This window comes from Pituophis catenifer, unplaced genomic scaffold (genome assembly GCF_029215685.1).
Source record: "Pituophis catenifer annectens isolate HBS135680 unplaced genomic scaffold, rPitCat1.0.hap2 SCAF_2, whole genome shotgun sequence".
NCBI lineage: Eukaryota > Metazoa > Chordata > Lepidosauria > Squamata > Colubridae > Pituophis > Pituophis catenifer.
The window spans coordinates 77,538,638-77,555,635 of NW_027256882.1; the positions used below are offsets into that span (position 1 = coordinate 77,538,638).

At 35.8% G+C, this 16,998-nt stretch overlaps 1 protein-coding gene across 1 annotated transcript in view; it reads left to right on the forward strand.

Moving 5' to 3' along the window:
- The window catches only part of NUP210 (nucleoporin 210), a 91,490-nt gene that overhangs the window by 23,442 nt on the left and 51,050 nt on the right, over positions 1–16,998 (forward strand). The window contains exons 6-12 of the mRNA XM_070936982.1: positions 2,939–3,071; positions 4,638–4,809; positions 5,099–5,166; positions 6,624–6,730; positions 8,362–8,502; positions 9,804–9,941; positions 16,304–16,459. Coding sequence (XP_070793083.1) covers positions 2,939–3,071; positions 4,638–4,809; positions 5,099–5,166; positions 6,624–6,730; positions 8,362–8,502; positions 9,804–9,941; positions 16,304–16,459 — 915 coding nt within the window. The remainder of the gene's footprint in view (positions 1–2,938; positions 3,072–4,637; positions 4,810–5,098; positions 5,167–6,623; positions 6,731–8,361; positions 8,503–9,803; positions 9,942–16,303; positions 16,460–16,998) is intronic.

Below are 16,998 nucleotides of genomic sequence, written 5' to 3' on the forward strand. Positions count from 1 at the left end.
CCTGAGGGCAGGACAAGAAGCAATGGGTGGAAACTAATCAAGGAGAGAAGCAACCTAGAACTAAGGAGAAATTTCCTGACAGAACAATTAATCAATGGAACAACTTGCCTGCAGAAGTTGTGAATGCTCCAACACTGGAAGATTTTAAGAAGATGTTGGATAACCATTTGTCTGAAGTGGTGTAGGGTTTCCTGCCTAAGCAGGGGGTTGGACTAGAAGACCTCCAAGGTCCCTTCCAACTCTGTTATTCTGTTTTTTCTCAGTCATCCAGGTCATGGTTGTACCAAAAATGCTTTTTCAAGAGGCAACTGGAATTGCTTGTTTTTCTTTGAAGATGTTTTGCTTCTCATGCAAGAAGCTTCTTCAGCTCATTCAACTTTTTAAAATATATTTATTACATTTCAACATCATCCATTAAAGCGCAAACTAACATAAAAGCAAAAAAGAAAAGGGAATAACAAAGCAAATTAAAGTGTGAAAAAAAGAATTATGCATCAAGAAAATATAACAAAAGTAACCTCTAACTTTCTTTTAGTAAAGAGATATTAATAATACAACCACCTCCCTCTAAGTCAAATCTTAACATTTTACAGCCCAGGGACCAGATCCAACCCACAGGAGCTCCCAATCACGCCCACAGTAGTGGCAGAGGGGTGGGGCATTAGTGGGGGTGGGGTGTTGGTGCAGCATCAGCATCCGGGATGGGCATTGGTGGCCAAGGGCAGGATGCCAGGGCAGCTTTGGCAGCAGAATTGAGGCAGTGCTCTACAATAGTCCCAGTTCTCATGTGACCCCTTGGGAAAATTAATTTCCCTCCCTGGTCTAAGTTTAAACAATTAACACCAATTTATAAAATACCTTAAAAACCTAGTAGTCATCATACTAAAACAGAAATATTCACAAAGTATTCTTTTCTTGATATCCTGTAACAGCACATTATCAACAGTAAATAACCTTATATTTAACCAGCTACAGTATTTCTCTAGTCAAATCCAGTCTAATCTTCAAATGCCAGAGTTAAAAGTTGATTCTTCTTAAAACATGTATTCAGTTTCTTACAGTAATGTTGAGTTTGAGGCCTTCAAGCAGAAAACTGGAGTCACTTGTTAAGAGTGGTCTAGCTTTGTAATTTTAGCAGCCACAGGTGGATCACAGCTAGATTGTTTATTTATTTAGCTCATTTCAGTTATTTGAATCTGCACCTATTACCTGCAAGCTAATTATTAGAATTAGAGGAGGTCCAGAAATAAGGACAAAACTTATATCTGACTTAACTATTGCTATTTTTTTCCACAATGCTTTTTATTGTCACTGTTAATTAATTTGCTCAGTAAGTGATATTATACTGTAAATAGAACATTAAGGAAAGCTAATTGTGAGATTCTTGGTTTTTAAGGAATAAAAATTGCAAATTGAAAGCATTGTTTTCCAAGTATAGTTCCTCTGAGTTTTCAAATACCTCACAGATAAAAATATACTATCTATAACAAATATTGATTTTGTAACTCTGACACTAGTATAACATAGTCAGGAGGATTCCATTTGGGTTGAACATTCACTTTCTAAGCCCTAAGTATTTTTCTTGTCTTTCTTAAAGTCCTTTCCTTTTTTAACATTTAATGACTAGGACTGGGCCTAGTGCATAAGGTAACACCTATAATTTGGAAAAGGCGGTTCCATTGATGAAGACTATGTCATTGGTGGCTAAAAATTACAGATTATGCTGGGGAATTCTAAATAGTTGAGCTGTCCATTGCATTCCTTCAGAGTACTGTTCAAATTAATAAAAGATAAGATTAGTTGATGTTTAACAATTCTAAGCTAACTCCTAAATCTAAACTGGGAAGGTGCTTTCTGATCAAAAATTTTATAATTTGTCCTGGAATTTTTTCAGGAACTAAGGTAAATGTAAATTTCCTTAGAATTTACATCTTTACTTTTGCAATTGTCTCATGTATTTGTGTTATCAAAATATTTATTTTAAAATACTGCAAAAGCCTATGAGAAGGAGCTCATATTAAAACTACACCCCCCCCCAAAATACAGAACTTCCATGTTAAATATCAGAAACATAGCTCTGAGGAGTATTTTAAACAGGAGATGATTGCTTGATATTTTTTTTAATACTGCTGCAGGTATGAAACCCTTAACATTATAAAGACATATATAAAGCATCCAGAATAAAAGATTTAAACTCTAAAGCCGAGTTTTTAAAAATCACTCTGCAAGACTTGTATTTGCTTCTGGAAAGCCATCCTACTGGAACAAGTAGAGAAGATCTTCACCCCAAATGAGTTTTTAAAAATATCCCAAATTACCCCACTCTGCATCAGGTTCCACAATTGCATTGAATGAACTCACAAAGAGTGGTGACCCTTTGAGAGCTGTATGCAACAAAATTTCATTTTAATGTATGCCAATTAGTGTAAATTCAAAGTGACAATAATGTTATTACTCTATTCTATTCTGTTCTGTTCTGTTCTGTTCTGTTCTGTTCTGTTCTGTTCTATTCTATTCTAAATATAATGACTATATCTACTCAATCATTATTACAATAATAGGCCAACATATAATAATAATGACTGAAATTTGTTCTTATATAAACAGTTCATACATAGATGACATGTTTGCACAAAACACACACTGTTGTGTTATAGTAAGGGATTAGAAATCTTCAGTTTATAACCATTGTGCCATGCAAAGCATACAGCAGAATTTTTTAAATTCCATTTTTTTTAATATTTATTCCCAAAAAATCATAGAAGCTGATCTTACTCTTGATTAAAGCAGTAAGTTTATAGTACTAGTAAAAAAATAGTAACTTCGCATAGCAGCTTTCTTTTTTCAAAATTCACGTTTTGTGGATTATAATATTTATAAATATTACATGCATGGGTATGATTGTTTCTTTAAATTACATTCTTCTTTTAACCAACAGAATGTGCCTGGAGCTGAAGTCAGATTATTTATTTTGGAAAACATCATTTTAAATCCTGCTTATGATGTCTACCTACTGGTAGGAATGTCAGTACAATATAAAGTCATGAAAATTAGGCGAGGGAAAATGACAGGTATGTCTTTTTGTCCAGCTGTAATATTTTACATATATTTCCTGCAGATCTATATAATGGTCAACTATGTTTAAGTTAATAAAGTTATAACAGAGTCCACAAGTCATTGCTCAGATAAATTCCTGTGTCCTTTAATAATTAATTTAACACATATTTGGTCAACACATTTTGAAAGTTAAAAGATTGTATCAATTAAATTTCGTCATATAAACCTGCAAATGTCAGTCCATGTTGTGTATGGGGAATGGGTAGAGGAGAGAGAAGACAAACAAAAATAACAGGAATATTGTGCAAATTGTGTTTTTGTTACTTAGGGGTAATAAAGCATTGCCTGAAAAAATTAGGTAACATAGAACTGTATATTCTGGCTTGGAACTAAATTTCTACTATGTTATTGGCCTATTCTTCTAAGGAGTTAGTGAAGCAACATTTCCATACTTCAGTTCCTATATGATCTCAATAATTCGTTATGATACTGTAATGTTCAATCGTTTTCCAATCTGCTATTCAAATCAGCTTTGTGGAAATATATATGAGGTCAGAAGAAATTGTTCTGTTTCGAGAAAGCTAGCAACATTTTATGGCATTTGGTTTAGAAATATCAACTTGGTTGTAAAACAAAATTAAAAATGTTTCACTCAATTGCTATTTGGACTCAATTTTTATGGTTCCTGATTCTCTCTCAAGTTTAACATTCTTAAAGGATAAATTATAAGGAGATATGCTAAGTGGAAAAAATAGTAAGAAATATCATCAATGAATTAATGTTAAGAAACCTAAACCCATTTTCAAGATTTAGAAGTACTTCTGAAACAAAATTAAAAATACAGGTAATATTGACTAATTCAGATCAGGATAACTTAATTTACCTCTAAATCATTGGGAGAAATAATTCATCACGTAAATATTTTCCATTGATTTAAAATACAACAGATGTGATTGGATCCATATCCATTGATAAAATATTCATATAAACTTTATATTCATATTTTCCTAGTTTATTAATAAAACCACATCAAGTCATCTTCACTTCACTAGTTAGCATCTGTTATTTACTTTGGCTCTGTTATATCTAAAAGCTGAGATGAACTCATTAATATGTGCCAAAGGATAGAAGAGATTTGCTTTGGGGAGCAGAAAGCCAAAAAAACCAAAACAAGTCTTTCTTAGAGGCTGAATAAAGTAACTACCTATATTAGCAATATAATCATAATGAAAGGTGTTTTTTTTTAAAAAAAAAAACAACAACAACGTGAATCCATTTATTTTTATCTTCCTAAAACCTACGGCTTTAGTAGTGAGGATTTCAGAAGTAAGAAAATTTGTTACTGTTCTGTTGCCTTTTTATGTAACTTTGTACTCTGACTCCTTATAAGTAAATAGGTAAAGTGATATTTTATAGTACAAAGCAAGCATTTCTAAGTTGTGTTTTTCTTTTAAAAATACTTTGATGAGCACAAAAGCATTTTGTGTTTTGCTTTTTTTTCTATTGGAAGCATTTGGTGGCACTTTTTTTTTTTTTTTTTGCTTTGATTGTTTCTTAATGTTGTCTTGCATTTTGGACAGAACTAATCATGCATTCTGATCAGTATGAGCTACAACTTCAGAACAGCACACTCAGCCCTGGGGGAGATACAGCCTGGCCAGTTGCCAGATTGGATCAGGCAACATGCACAGTTACTGCATTGCAGCGGGGACAGGCAAACCTTGTACTTTCCCACAAAAATATCCTTTTTGTGTGTGGTTTTTCATATTATGCACAATCAATGATCATTGAACTAACCACCCTGTATTTAGAGGCCTTCCAGGATATTCTATACTAGCGCTATTACTCATTAAGTAGCAATACTCTTGACTTGTTCAAACAGCAAAGAATATAATGTGTTAATGTAACAAAATTTTCAGTGTGACTTCTTTGATTCTTTCTAATGTTAAAAAATTAGGCACTTCATAGATTTTACTCATATAACTATTAATATTAATTTGTTATCATTGTCTAACTTTTGGATCCTTAACTGATTTATAAGCGTATCTATGCAAGGGGCTTCTAAATTACCAAATGGCACCATTTTTGTTGTGGACCCAGGATACCTAGGTTAGTACACAATACTAATTGACTTTGGAAATAAACAACTTCATACATTTTCTTAAATAACCAAAGTTAATTAATTCCATATAAAAATGTATACTTATCTTGCCATGTACTTAATAAATTTGTAGACTTGCTGGGAGCCGTATGACATAGAAATTGAAATTGTTATGATTGGTTGCACAGTCAGCCAGATGTTTAGAGTGGATTGGCATTTTTGTATACCTATGGTGACCTTCCCAATGACCTCGGGAATGGCAGATGTTGTTTGATGGTGTTAAAGAGGATGTAAACTGTTCCAAATAAAGCTGCCTTTTGCAATTGTCTGATGGCAGTTTTGTCAACATTAATGGTGTTTGGGTAGTGCTCCAGATGTTTTGGAAATGCATCCAGGGCTCCTATTAATATGATACTCCTTATAGTATTATACCATCTTTGCTTTCTTTTTCCACAATTGCTTTAGGTCTATTTGCAGATCTTTGTATTTTGTGATTTTCTACAGTTCTTTCCTTTCTATTCTCCTGTCTCCAGCTACCGCCATGTTACCTATCCAGACTTTTTGCCCTTCTTATCAATAATTGTTAAGTCTGGGATATTATGTGGCAGGCGCTTCTCTGTTTGAATTCTAATGATCCAGAACGCTTTAGCTTCTTCATTTCCTGTTACTTTGTCCTTTTTATGATTTCAGCAGTTCTTGCTATTTTATTATTACTATTATTAAATTGACTGCTCACATTGTTACATTCTTCAGAGGAAGGAAGGCTGTGACTCAGATATTGTATGCTCTTATCATTGCATATTTTGGACAGCTCATCATAAATTACATCAGAGATTGTCCAAAAGTGCAATCAATGTTATCTTTGTTTCAACCTTGTTCCTATCTTTAATCCACTTCTTCAAAGTTCTTTGAAATGGCTACACAACCCTTATATGTGATTCATTATCATCATCATCATTTTAGCCATTGTCTATCCACTGCAGGATAAAAGCCTGACCTTTCTTTGCGAATTGGGCCCGCAATACTTGCTGATATCGTCAATCCATCTTGTTTTATGTCTCTCATGGATGCTTTTTATCAAGTGGGATCCATTCTATGACTGCCTTGGTCCACCTGCCATTAGTTCTTCTTGCTTTAGACCAGCCAATTTTCATTTCAGTTCTTTTCCAATTTATCTTACTATCATTCAGAACATTATTTTCCCAATTAAAAATTCAGTTATCTTATTTATCATTCAATAATTGCATATTTCCAAGCATTGAAATGAAAATATGTGATTACTGAATTATATATAATATTACTAATTTTTTAATTGGAAAAATAACTTTCTGGTGAACAGCAAGGTTTTGAAATATTTCCCCCTTATGGAAAAGTTTATATAAAATCACATTTTATGCCACTCTGATGTGTTTTGATCAGGTGAATATTCTGTAACTCTACGACTTTCAGTGCTTTTGCTGTGCAGGATTTTCAATTCATCCTGGTGAGAGATGGGTGCTGGAAACTGAGAGGTTCTATGAAATCACTATTGAAGTATATGACAAATCAAGCAATAAGGTGTATTTATCTGAGGTAAGGGAAACATAAATAAGCATTTTTCTGAAAAATCACATCATATATACAGTATAGTAATAAGGATGAGAGATTTCAGTCAAGGATACTATTAAGATTAAAGTGAAAACAGAACATAGATACCATGTGAACAAAGAAACCGGTATTAGCTCAAATGATAAACAATTTACCATATTTTTCGGAGTATAAGACGCACTGGAGTATAAGACGCACCTACCTTTTTTGGTGAGGAAAAGAAGAAAAAGAAATCTCCCTCTGCCCCTGCCTCGTTGGAGCAAACAGCAAACAGCCTGCTTTACTTTCATTTTTGTTTTTAGCATAGCTTAATTAGCACAAGGAAAAAACAAATCTGCTCCAGCAATTTACTTCTTTGCAGCAAGCAGCAGAGCCCTGCGCAAAACAGCTGAGAGCGAATCAGCTGAGAGTCAAGAGGCTGATCCAATCAACTTGTGCTAATTAGGCTGAAGCTGAAAGGAGCTGTTTTTTCTTGTTGTTTGCTTGCAAGGACGTAACTGCTGCGAGGCACACGCCAAAGGGTGGGGGCCAGTGGGTGGGCGGGGCTACATTCGGTGTATAAGATGCACCTAAATTTTTACCCCCTTTTAGGGGGGAAAAAGGTGTGTCTTAAACTCCGAAAAATATGGTATTACTTTCAATCACCATCCTCTTTGCTCATAAGTAATTTTTTGCTACTTTTTAAAAAATTGGCCTTTCCTGCTGCATTTTTAACAGCAGTTTGACATTCTTTTATGGAAACAGTAATATTTTCTAGGAAAATTAAGATCATAGATCATCTATGAAAAGCAGAAGTCCACACCTTTTAAACAGATAGAACAGATTAAACAACAGATAGATGTTTAATCTTGCTTATTAATATTCAAAATGGCAATGGCCATTTTATAGTTTCTTTGTTTTGAATTGACAACAGATTTATGCATATGTATATTGAAAGTAAAATACTAATGAAAAGTCTTTCAATAAAACTATAGGGCACACACTTTTTGCAAGATTTGTCCTGTAAAAATCTCAATTTCTTAGTGTGCCTAATAGCAGTTTATATGTAGTTCTTATAAGGTATGGTTTAGGCAACATGACCTTACGTTGAACATCATAGCAGTTAATTAGGTTTTTTATTTCAGATGTTGGAATGGTTGTACATTTGCCATATTTTCACTTTCCTTACTTGACTTTTCAAGCTTCTCATTGTCTTGAGAAACCTTAGATCATGGATGATTGAAGGAGGGAAAATATTGTCTGATCTCCCAAAGGGGGATCCGATAGTGAACTAATGTCAATATTTGGGAAATCATAGAGCAAATCGTAGAAAAGATTAACTGCAAGTACATTAAAAAGCAACATGGTAATCATTACAAGTCAGGATGGATTTGATAATAATAAAACTTGCACTACTTCTTTCATTTCGATTTCCTTATGAAAGTGCAACATACATAATACAACTTATTTTGAAAAAAGTGACAAACTAGAAAGATTGATTTCAACTGACTGCTTTTTTTAAGAAAAAGACCTAAGCACATATTTTTCTTCTGCCATCAGAATATATTAATGGTATTTCTATTAAGAAATGTTTTTATTCAAAATGTATTCGATAATTATTCCTTTTTAAATTTCAGAACATCAGAATTGATATGTACTTCCCAAAAGAATATTTTGAAGTTGTGCAGTCCTCTCTGAATGGTTCATATCACCATGTAAAAGCAATAAAAGAAGGACATACTGTTCTTAGTGCAAAACTAACATCTATTGTAGATCAGGTATGATGCTTGAAAAAAGTGGCTTTATGTAAACCTTATCTAGTTAATAAGTAGACTACTTTACTAATTATTACCACATTTAGCCAATTTACTTGTTTATATTTAAAATAATCCAATCAAAATACTTCATATGAAGTATTTTGTTAGAATTACAATTTGTAATATGTTACATATTTCAAAATGGATTATAAAGAAGTGAAATTGTTGAAATTAGAACTTTCAGATAAACAAGAATAAATTTTATATACTGAGACAAATTAGATATTATGCTCATTTATTCATTAGACATTTCCTCTGCCTCTCACCAACATGTAGCAAATACTTTATTTAAGGATATAATTATATTTATAGTGATTTCTTTAGCAATCTGGGGGAAAAACAAAGTTAAAAAGAATTCTTTAATTGCTATACATGTGCATGCATGTCAGGGATGGGTTCTACTTACCTTTACTACCTGTTCGCAACAGGGCTGCGCACATGCTGATGATGTCAGGGTCAGTGGGTGGAGCCTCCCTCCGGTTTTACTACCAGTTCTATAGAACTGGTCCAAACCAGGGGCAACCCACCACTGATGCATATGCATAAATAATTTATTGTACATTACTAAGGTGTAAAACAGTATTTGTACAGTTCCCATTAAAATATAGTAGTTCCATGGTGGATGATGTTCTCCCCATTCCACACAGGAAAATCTACTTCCAACTTTTTTTAAAGGTGTTAAATTTATATTTACCAACAAAGAAATAAAGGAAAGTATAAATGTAATGCAAAACAGTTTGTCGTGAAAGCGACTGCCTGCGAAGGCTCTGGGATTGGGGCTGAAAGGCAAAAGGGAAGTAGTATACTCCTTCCCATATTTGGGTAGTCCTGATAGAAAAAACACTTTTTTTGAAGGTGAAATTTTGGCCAGTTTCATTTGCACATTTGGAACTGATACAGTAGTCCTCAACTTACAACCAGTCACTTAGTTACCATTCAAAGTTATGATAGACCCTCCAAAAGGGTTCTTATGACCCTACAGAGAAGAGCAATCTCTAGGAATCAAGTTCTTCTTGTGGAACCCTCTTACAAATGAAGGTTAATGTTCATGATTGGGGTAGGACAGAAAGGGGAGGGCAAAGTATATGAAGGAGCCCTATGCTTCTCTGCATACTGCAGAGTATGGATTATTGGATATCATCCAAGTAAAAATCCAAGCATACAATAAGTATTGGATAATTGGATATTATCTTATCCAATAAAAATAGGTTTTAAAGAACACCAAAGTAAAATATTTACTTAATGTATTTTTATTTTATTAGGATGGAGGTGTTCACACATTTTCTGTCCCTGCACAAAATCAACAAGAAGTAGATATCTATGCTCCCATTGTTCTTCAACCAAGCATTTTGACCTTTCCATGGCAAGCAAAAGCAGGAGCCTATAAGTACAGAATCCTGGTAAGTATTGAAGCCATCTAAAAGTAGAATACAGCAAGCTTAGCAATTGGATCCATTACTGTTCCAGTATATGCTATTAACTTTGATGACTATAATCTTGTTTCTATTGGAAATACAGTTTTGTTATTACTTGTTTGCTGTTTCCCACCTTTGTCCTTAAAAGCTTCATTTTACTTTACCTTACAATTTAGAAATCTTTTTAAACTTGTGTATAGTTGCAAATGAGAAATTTTGATAGAAATTTCAAATATAAAAATGACAAAAAAATAAAATTTAAAACAAATGACAATTATAAAAAGTACTTGCTTAAGTACTTATTGGTTCTCTAAATCTACACCTGTATTCACTCACAAATATTGTTATAATTTTGTGCTTTATTTATATATTCTTTCAGCCATGCCATTTCTTCTGTACTTTCATGTTTCTTCAGTTTCAAGAATAAGTTTTTTTCACAGAAGTGCTTTTCTTCAAGAAAGTTCTGTTATGTGAGGATTTTTTTCAAAGTTAGTTCAATTAAAGTTGTAAACTCTTTGAATTGTTTAGAAAGATTTATCCTTTGGCTATGACTGAAATGCTTTTCCTCAAAACAGATATCTATGTGAAACATGCTTTTAAAAAAGTTGATACAAAAGTGGGTGATTCTTTTCTAGTTAGTCTAATTAAAGATATAAAAAAATAATCTTGAATAAGACTATGCAGTTCTGGATAATTAATAGCTAGGAATAAACCCAGTAATTAATGCCTCATTTATTTCTAAGTAAATTCTACAAGATTGCATTGCATTGAATTCTTGAAAGCCTCAGTGAAGATCAGTTGAATGTTTGCACTTCAGAGTTACATATAAAGTTCATTAATAGGAATATAGCCATTTTCTGCGATTTGGATGGAATATTATTTATGATTTTCAGATAGCTTATGCCAGTGATGGCTAACCTTTTTTGCCATCGCGTGCCAGGAGAGGGGGGGCAGGGGAGGGTCGCGTGCACCCCCTCCCCCCCGCTCCTGGCACATGATGGCCTGGTAGGCCCGTTTTTCTTTCTTACCTGGTTCCAGATCCTCTCTATTTATCTGGGAAGGGCGAAAACAGCCTTTCTCACTCTCTCGGAGGCCCTCCAAAGGCCTGAAAGGCCCCATTTCCCAACTCCCGGTGGAACAGGAAGTGACATTTTTTGCTGTCCCCAGCCTCCAGAGCCTCTCTAGGAGTCTCTGGAGGCTGGGGACAGCAAAAAATGTCACTTCCTGTTCCACCGGGAGTTGGGAAATGGGGCCTTTCAGGCCTCCGAAGGAGTGGGAAAGGCTGTTTTCGCCCTTCCCAGATAAATAGGGAGGATCTGGAGCCAGGTAAGAAAGAAAAACGGGCCTTCCCCACTCTCCCCAGGTCCTCCAGAGGCAGGAAATAGCCTGTTTCCCTACTTCTGGTGGTCCCAGAAGGCCCGAAAATCAGCTGGCTGGCATGCGCATGCACCCCAGAGCTGAGCTGGCATGCCCACTAATATGGCTCTGTGTGCCACCTGTGGCACATGTGCCATAGGTTCGCTATCACGGGCTTATGCTGTTTTAGATCTTTAATTGCTTGCTTGTTTGCTCGATTGATTGATAATGTGCCATCAAGTCAGGCTCAACCTTTAGTAATCACATGAATATTCTCCATAATAATCTGTCCCTAATCTAGCCCTCCAGGTCTTCCAGCAGTGAACTCATTGTAAATGAGCCACCCGCTTTGTTACTGGTCATCCTCTTTTCTTTCCTTCCATCTTCCCCCAACATTATAGCCATCTCCAGAGAGTTAAATTTTCCACATAATATGCCTTTGTGCCTTTAGTGAGAACTCTGGGTTCATGTAGAGAGCACAGAAGATGACCTTAATGGAAATAAGAGAGTCCATGTCATTTTTCACTGTAGAGCTTTACAATGTTCATACTTCCATGTTCCCACCTTAATTCTTTCATTGCAGCTTCAGATTTTCTTTTCCTGTATGGCAACATCAGCAACTAGATATTCCAAAGGTTTTAATCCAGCCCACCATAAACACTATTAGTATTCCAAAATATCCTCAGCTTCTCCTCAGTAGCATGTTGGGTGCCATCTGACCTGAGAGGACTATCATCCAGCATAATATTTTCAATAATTTAATATTTTCTATCCATGTGGTTTTCTTGGTAAAAAGACAGCAGTGGTTTATCAATGTCTTTTTCCGCACAGTATGAATTGATGCCTCTGCCACTCTCACTAAAGTGATCAACTGCCTCTGGCATTTTCCTGTATCACAGCTTCCTAATATAGGTACCAGCTTGGTTTAGCTATTTTCACATCTGAGGGAAGTATATGATGAAAATATGTACTTTGGACATAACTCCCAGCATTCTTCAATCATCCTTTCTAGGAACAACCTTCCACCATCATGAGGCAGAACAGCAGGATATTGTTTACTGTACTCATATTGTTGTAATATAAATCAGATAAGCACAAATGCACTGTAGCAATCTAGAATAACAGAAAAAAAAAACCCTGCCTATACAATATATTACAACAATGGATATCAATACAACTTTATCAAAAAGTGCCCAACTGTTCAAACCACTACAACACAACCAACTCAGGTATGAAAAAGAGAACACAGCCATATATCAGAAACAGCTCAGAAACAACTAACCAACCAACCTGCTGCAACCACCACTGAATCACCATAGTACACAAACCAATTAAATCCCTGCAAAACATTCTGAGTAAGTTTAAAGACCCAGCAGCCCCAAAAGGAAAAAAAAAACAGGAGTTATCTACAACATAGTGTAAGCCCTGTAAGAGCTACTGTGGAGGAAAGGAAGGCAGAAGACTAGCAGAGCACATCTATGAGCACCAACTAGCAGTCAGAAGAAATGATGAAAATGCTTTCATCTCATAATACATGGACAAACCTAATCGCATTGGGAACCACGATAAACTCATCTATCCAACTGGGAAACTGAGCATCCTAGACCAAACTAAATCCAAAAACACTAAGAAATTTCTGGAAGCTTGACACTCAAACAGATCTGCCATCAAGAGTCACATAGAGATAAACTATATTTGCATACTATTCAAAAGAGACATAAAAAAAAACCAAGGAGGTAACAAAAACACATCTTCAATAGCCAACATCCAGATAAGCAGGAATTAATATGAGACAGACAATCAAAGAGAAAACAATACCCTAATCAAGGAACCACTAAGGAGACAAACAATCAAGCAGAAAATAATATCTTAAGCAATTACCAAACAGAAAACCACAGATGCCCATTGGTAGGGCAAGTTGCTGCATATAAACAGAGCAAATTCCACACTCATTAGCACTGATAATGTTATCTGGTCAGTTAATGAAGTGTCTGCAAGCAAACAACCAAGACCACCAAGAATTCCACAGTAAATCTTTATTATTAGCCTGGTGACTTATTGTAATGGGACTGGCAATTAGACAAATTCAGAAGGAGGTCTTTTAAATAATGTCTATTAAGAGGTGCACTTTAAGCATCTTAGTATCTATGAGAAACTTTCCTTTTGGGAACAGACTACTGGACTAGGTGCTAGACTTAATTTATTCTAAAATATCTTTAAAGATCATATTTTATTCCTGTTTCAGATACTAATGCTAGAAACAGGATCAGTCATTATGATGAAGAAGTTACCTGTAGAAAGATCTGATTAAGGCAATTTTCTGGCAAATAATGAAATTTTGATCATCATTATTGTTTTAGATGTAGCATGTTATATTAATTAGGAAGAGAAAGGATAAAGTTTATATTTAAAACAGAACCTCCACACTTGGCTTTTTACTGTGCTTTATTTTATGTAACTTAATGTTGCTGAGAATAATTTCACGACAAATTAGTCTTCATGTGCAGCCCTTCCACACATATGGCCCTCCACATGGAAGAAATAGGTGGTGCATTAGAAAGGAATGGTAGGAAGGACATTGGAGGGGAAGTCATGCTAGCAAAATATAAGGAGATATTTTATTATTGTCCATTATTATTATTATTGATGCAGATTGTATATTCATATTGGCAATGTGATACCTAGACTGATTCTACTAGATGCTTTTCAGACTAGATTTTTATGCAACTACAGAGTTGAAACAGATGGTAAAGATCTCTGATAGCTGCAGCAGAAAGAGCTATCCTGCTGCTTAATTTGCAAGCAAATCCATCTTTCTGTATTCATAGGCTACAACATGGAACAAATAAATTGCATTTTCGTTTTCAGCCTAGAAAAACTGAAAAGAAGTAAATTTTCTTTTATTGATAGCCTTTGAAAACAATGATACAGACCTTTGGAAATACCGCAGATACTATTGTGTAGAACTATTCAAGTCTCTCTGGGAATCCTAATAAATGTAGTTACTCTTTATTGTTATCAGTGACTGACTTCTGATTAATTTCAATAGCCATGCATATATGTAGCTTAGTCTTCCCTTAGAGATAAAATAAAGATAGTATGTTAGGAAGAAAATCAATTTTCTTCTTTTTCTCTGTACTGCATTCCCCTTTGGCACTTATACTTCCAAATAATTTCTGTCATTAGGAAACACTTTCAGCAGTAGACACATTAGTTGCAGTGAGACAAAGTAATTCAGTTGGCTGCCTCCATTTTTCACTGTAAGGAAACTAATCAGCTTCTAAAAATTATGACATTCCTATCACCTGGATCTTTTACGTGCTGGCCTGGGAAGCAATATGTTGACTACAGATATTGTTAATTACTGAAGTCTCTCAGATTATCCAACATATTTGGAAACAATGTGATACCTAGGCGGATTCTACTAGATGTTTTAGAGATGTATCAACAAACACAACCTCTGATAAAAAGAAAAATAGCATTATACTGCAGTAACTTGTGTTGTTTTGATACATGCTCAGAAAGAAATGAACATTTGTGTAGCAATAGCACTTAAACTTATATATCACTTCATAGTGCTTTACTGCCCTCTCTAAGTGGTTTACAGAGTCAACATATTGCTCCCAACAATTGCCATCCTCGGAAGGATGAAAGACTGAGTCAACCTTGAGCCCATTAGGACTGAACTCTTGGCAATGGGCAGAATTAGCCTGCAATACTGCATTCTAACTCCAAAGTATTCTCCTTAATTTGAGTTAAATAATTAACAGAAGTATATTTTAAAAATGATTACTCAAGCTAATTGTCAACTCTGAAGCGAACCTGGCTGGGCCCATTTTGGAGGCTTCAGGGTTGCCACAATGCGAAGAAGGGAAGAGGAACATATTAGATGGGGATTTTGTAGCCAAAACAAAATAGTATCCTATGGGAACCAAGGACAGTCCAACAGGTGGCTGGAGAGAGGAGGAGTCCGGTAACCATGCAACCAGCCAGCACCTTGATTGGACAATGTGACTGATTGTTTGGGGAAAGGGGGAACTTTCACTTTTTAATCAAGTGAAAACCGCAGGAACTTTCAGAGTGGGTTTTCACCAGTTTGTACCAATATGATACAAATTGGATGACGGCCGTGGCCAGGGGGGCTTTTTATCAGGTTCACCTGATACGCCAGTTTCTGGATCGGGACTCCTTATGCACGGTCACTCACGCCCTCGTTACTTCCTGCCTGGACTACTGTAATGCTCTCTACATGGGGCTCCCCTTGAGGAGCACCCGGAGGCTCCAACTGGTCCAGAATGCAGCCATGCAGGTGATTATAGGGCCGACATGGCGCTCCCATGTAACACCTCTCCTGCGCGAGCTGCACTGGCTTCCGGTGGTCTTCCGGGTGTGCTTCAAGGTATTGGTTCTCATCTTTAAAGCGCTCCATGGCTTAGGGCCTGGGTACCTACGAGACCACCTTCTGCCACCGACAACCTCCCACCGACCAATACAGTCCCACAGAGAGGGTCTCCTCAGGGTGCCGTCGGTCAAGCAATGTCGACTGGTGACCCCCCCAGGGGGAGAGCCTTCTCTGTGGGGGCGCCTGCCCTCTGGAACGAGCTACCCCCAGGGATATGATTGATCCCGGACCTCCGTACTTTCCGCCGGGCTCTGAAGACCTTCTTCTTTCAGCAAGCCGGGCTGGCTTAAAATTTTTAATTGTTTTATGGGTAAGGGGTTTTTAAATTGGGGAAGCCAAATGGATTTAATTATGTTTTAAACTATTTTAATTTTCATATTGTATATATTTTAATCCTGGCTGTTGACCGCCCTGAGTCCCTCTGGGAGAAGGGCAGTATAAAAATTTAATAAATTCAATTCAATTCAATGATATCTCCAATAAAATTGTTCTTTGAGGAATATGTCTGCCTCGTAATTCTGCTTTCTATGGAGTTATTACTTGAACCATGACACCAATGTTTTAATTTGCTTTTCTTTTATGAACCTAGGCTTATGGTGGCAGTGGAAATTTTACTTGGACCTCATCTCAGCAAAATGTTGCGTCAATTACAATTAAAGGAGTAATGACAACTGGGAATGAAATTGGTGTCAGTGTCATTCATGCCAGAGATTTTCAGAATCCTTTACACCATGGGGAAATGAAGGTAAAGAACATTAATTTTGTAAGAAAGTACCTTCTGAACTGCAGAAAAGGCTTATGATACTTCTCTACTTCTGATACTGGCACTACTTATTGTAGTGCCAAGAAGTAGGGAAGTTCCTAACTGATGAATCTTCCTTGGCAGTTTAATTTCCTAGATGAACTATTTATGTAGGGTAAAGAACATCAGTCTAATCTGAATATTTTAAAACTACAGGTAAATGTAAGTATTTCAGAAGCAGACTTCATACAAAATGTCATACTACTGAGAACAAGGATAGAATTAAAAAAACAGCATAGGATGTGAAATATCATGGCCAAAAATTCAAATCCAAGCCCAAGCATATAAAAGGACTTACCTGAAATCTTATTTGGACAGAAGAATGACCTACCAAATTATCTACTCTTCTCTCAAATAATGTACCTTATAAACTTCTGCCTCAGATTCAGAAATTGCAGGTGAATGTAATGACTGATCAATAATGTCATGCTTTCTACACTACCTCCAGTCAACTGCACATGTCCTTTATGAGTACTGAAATA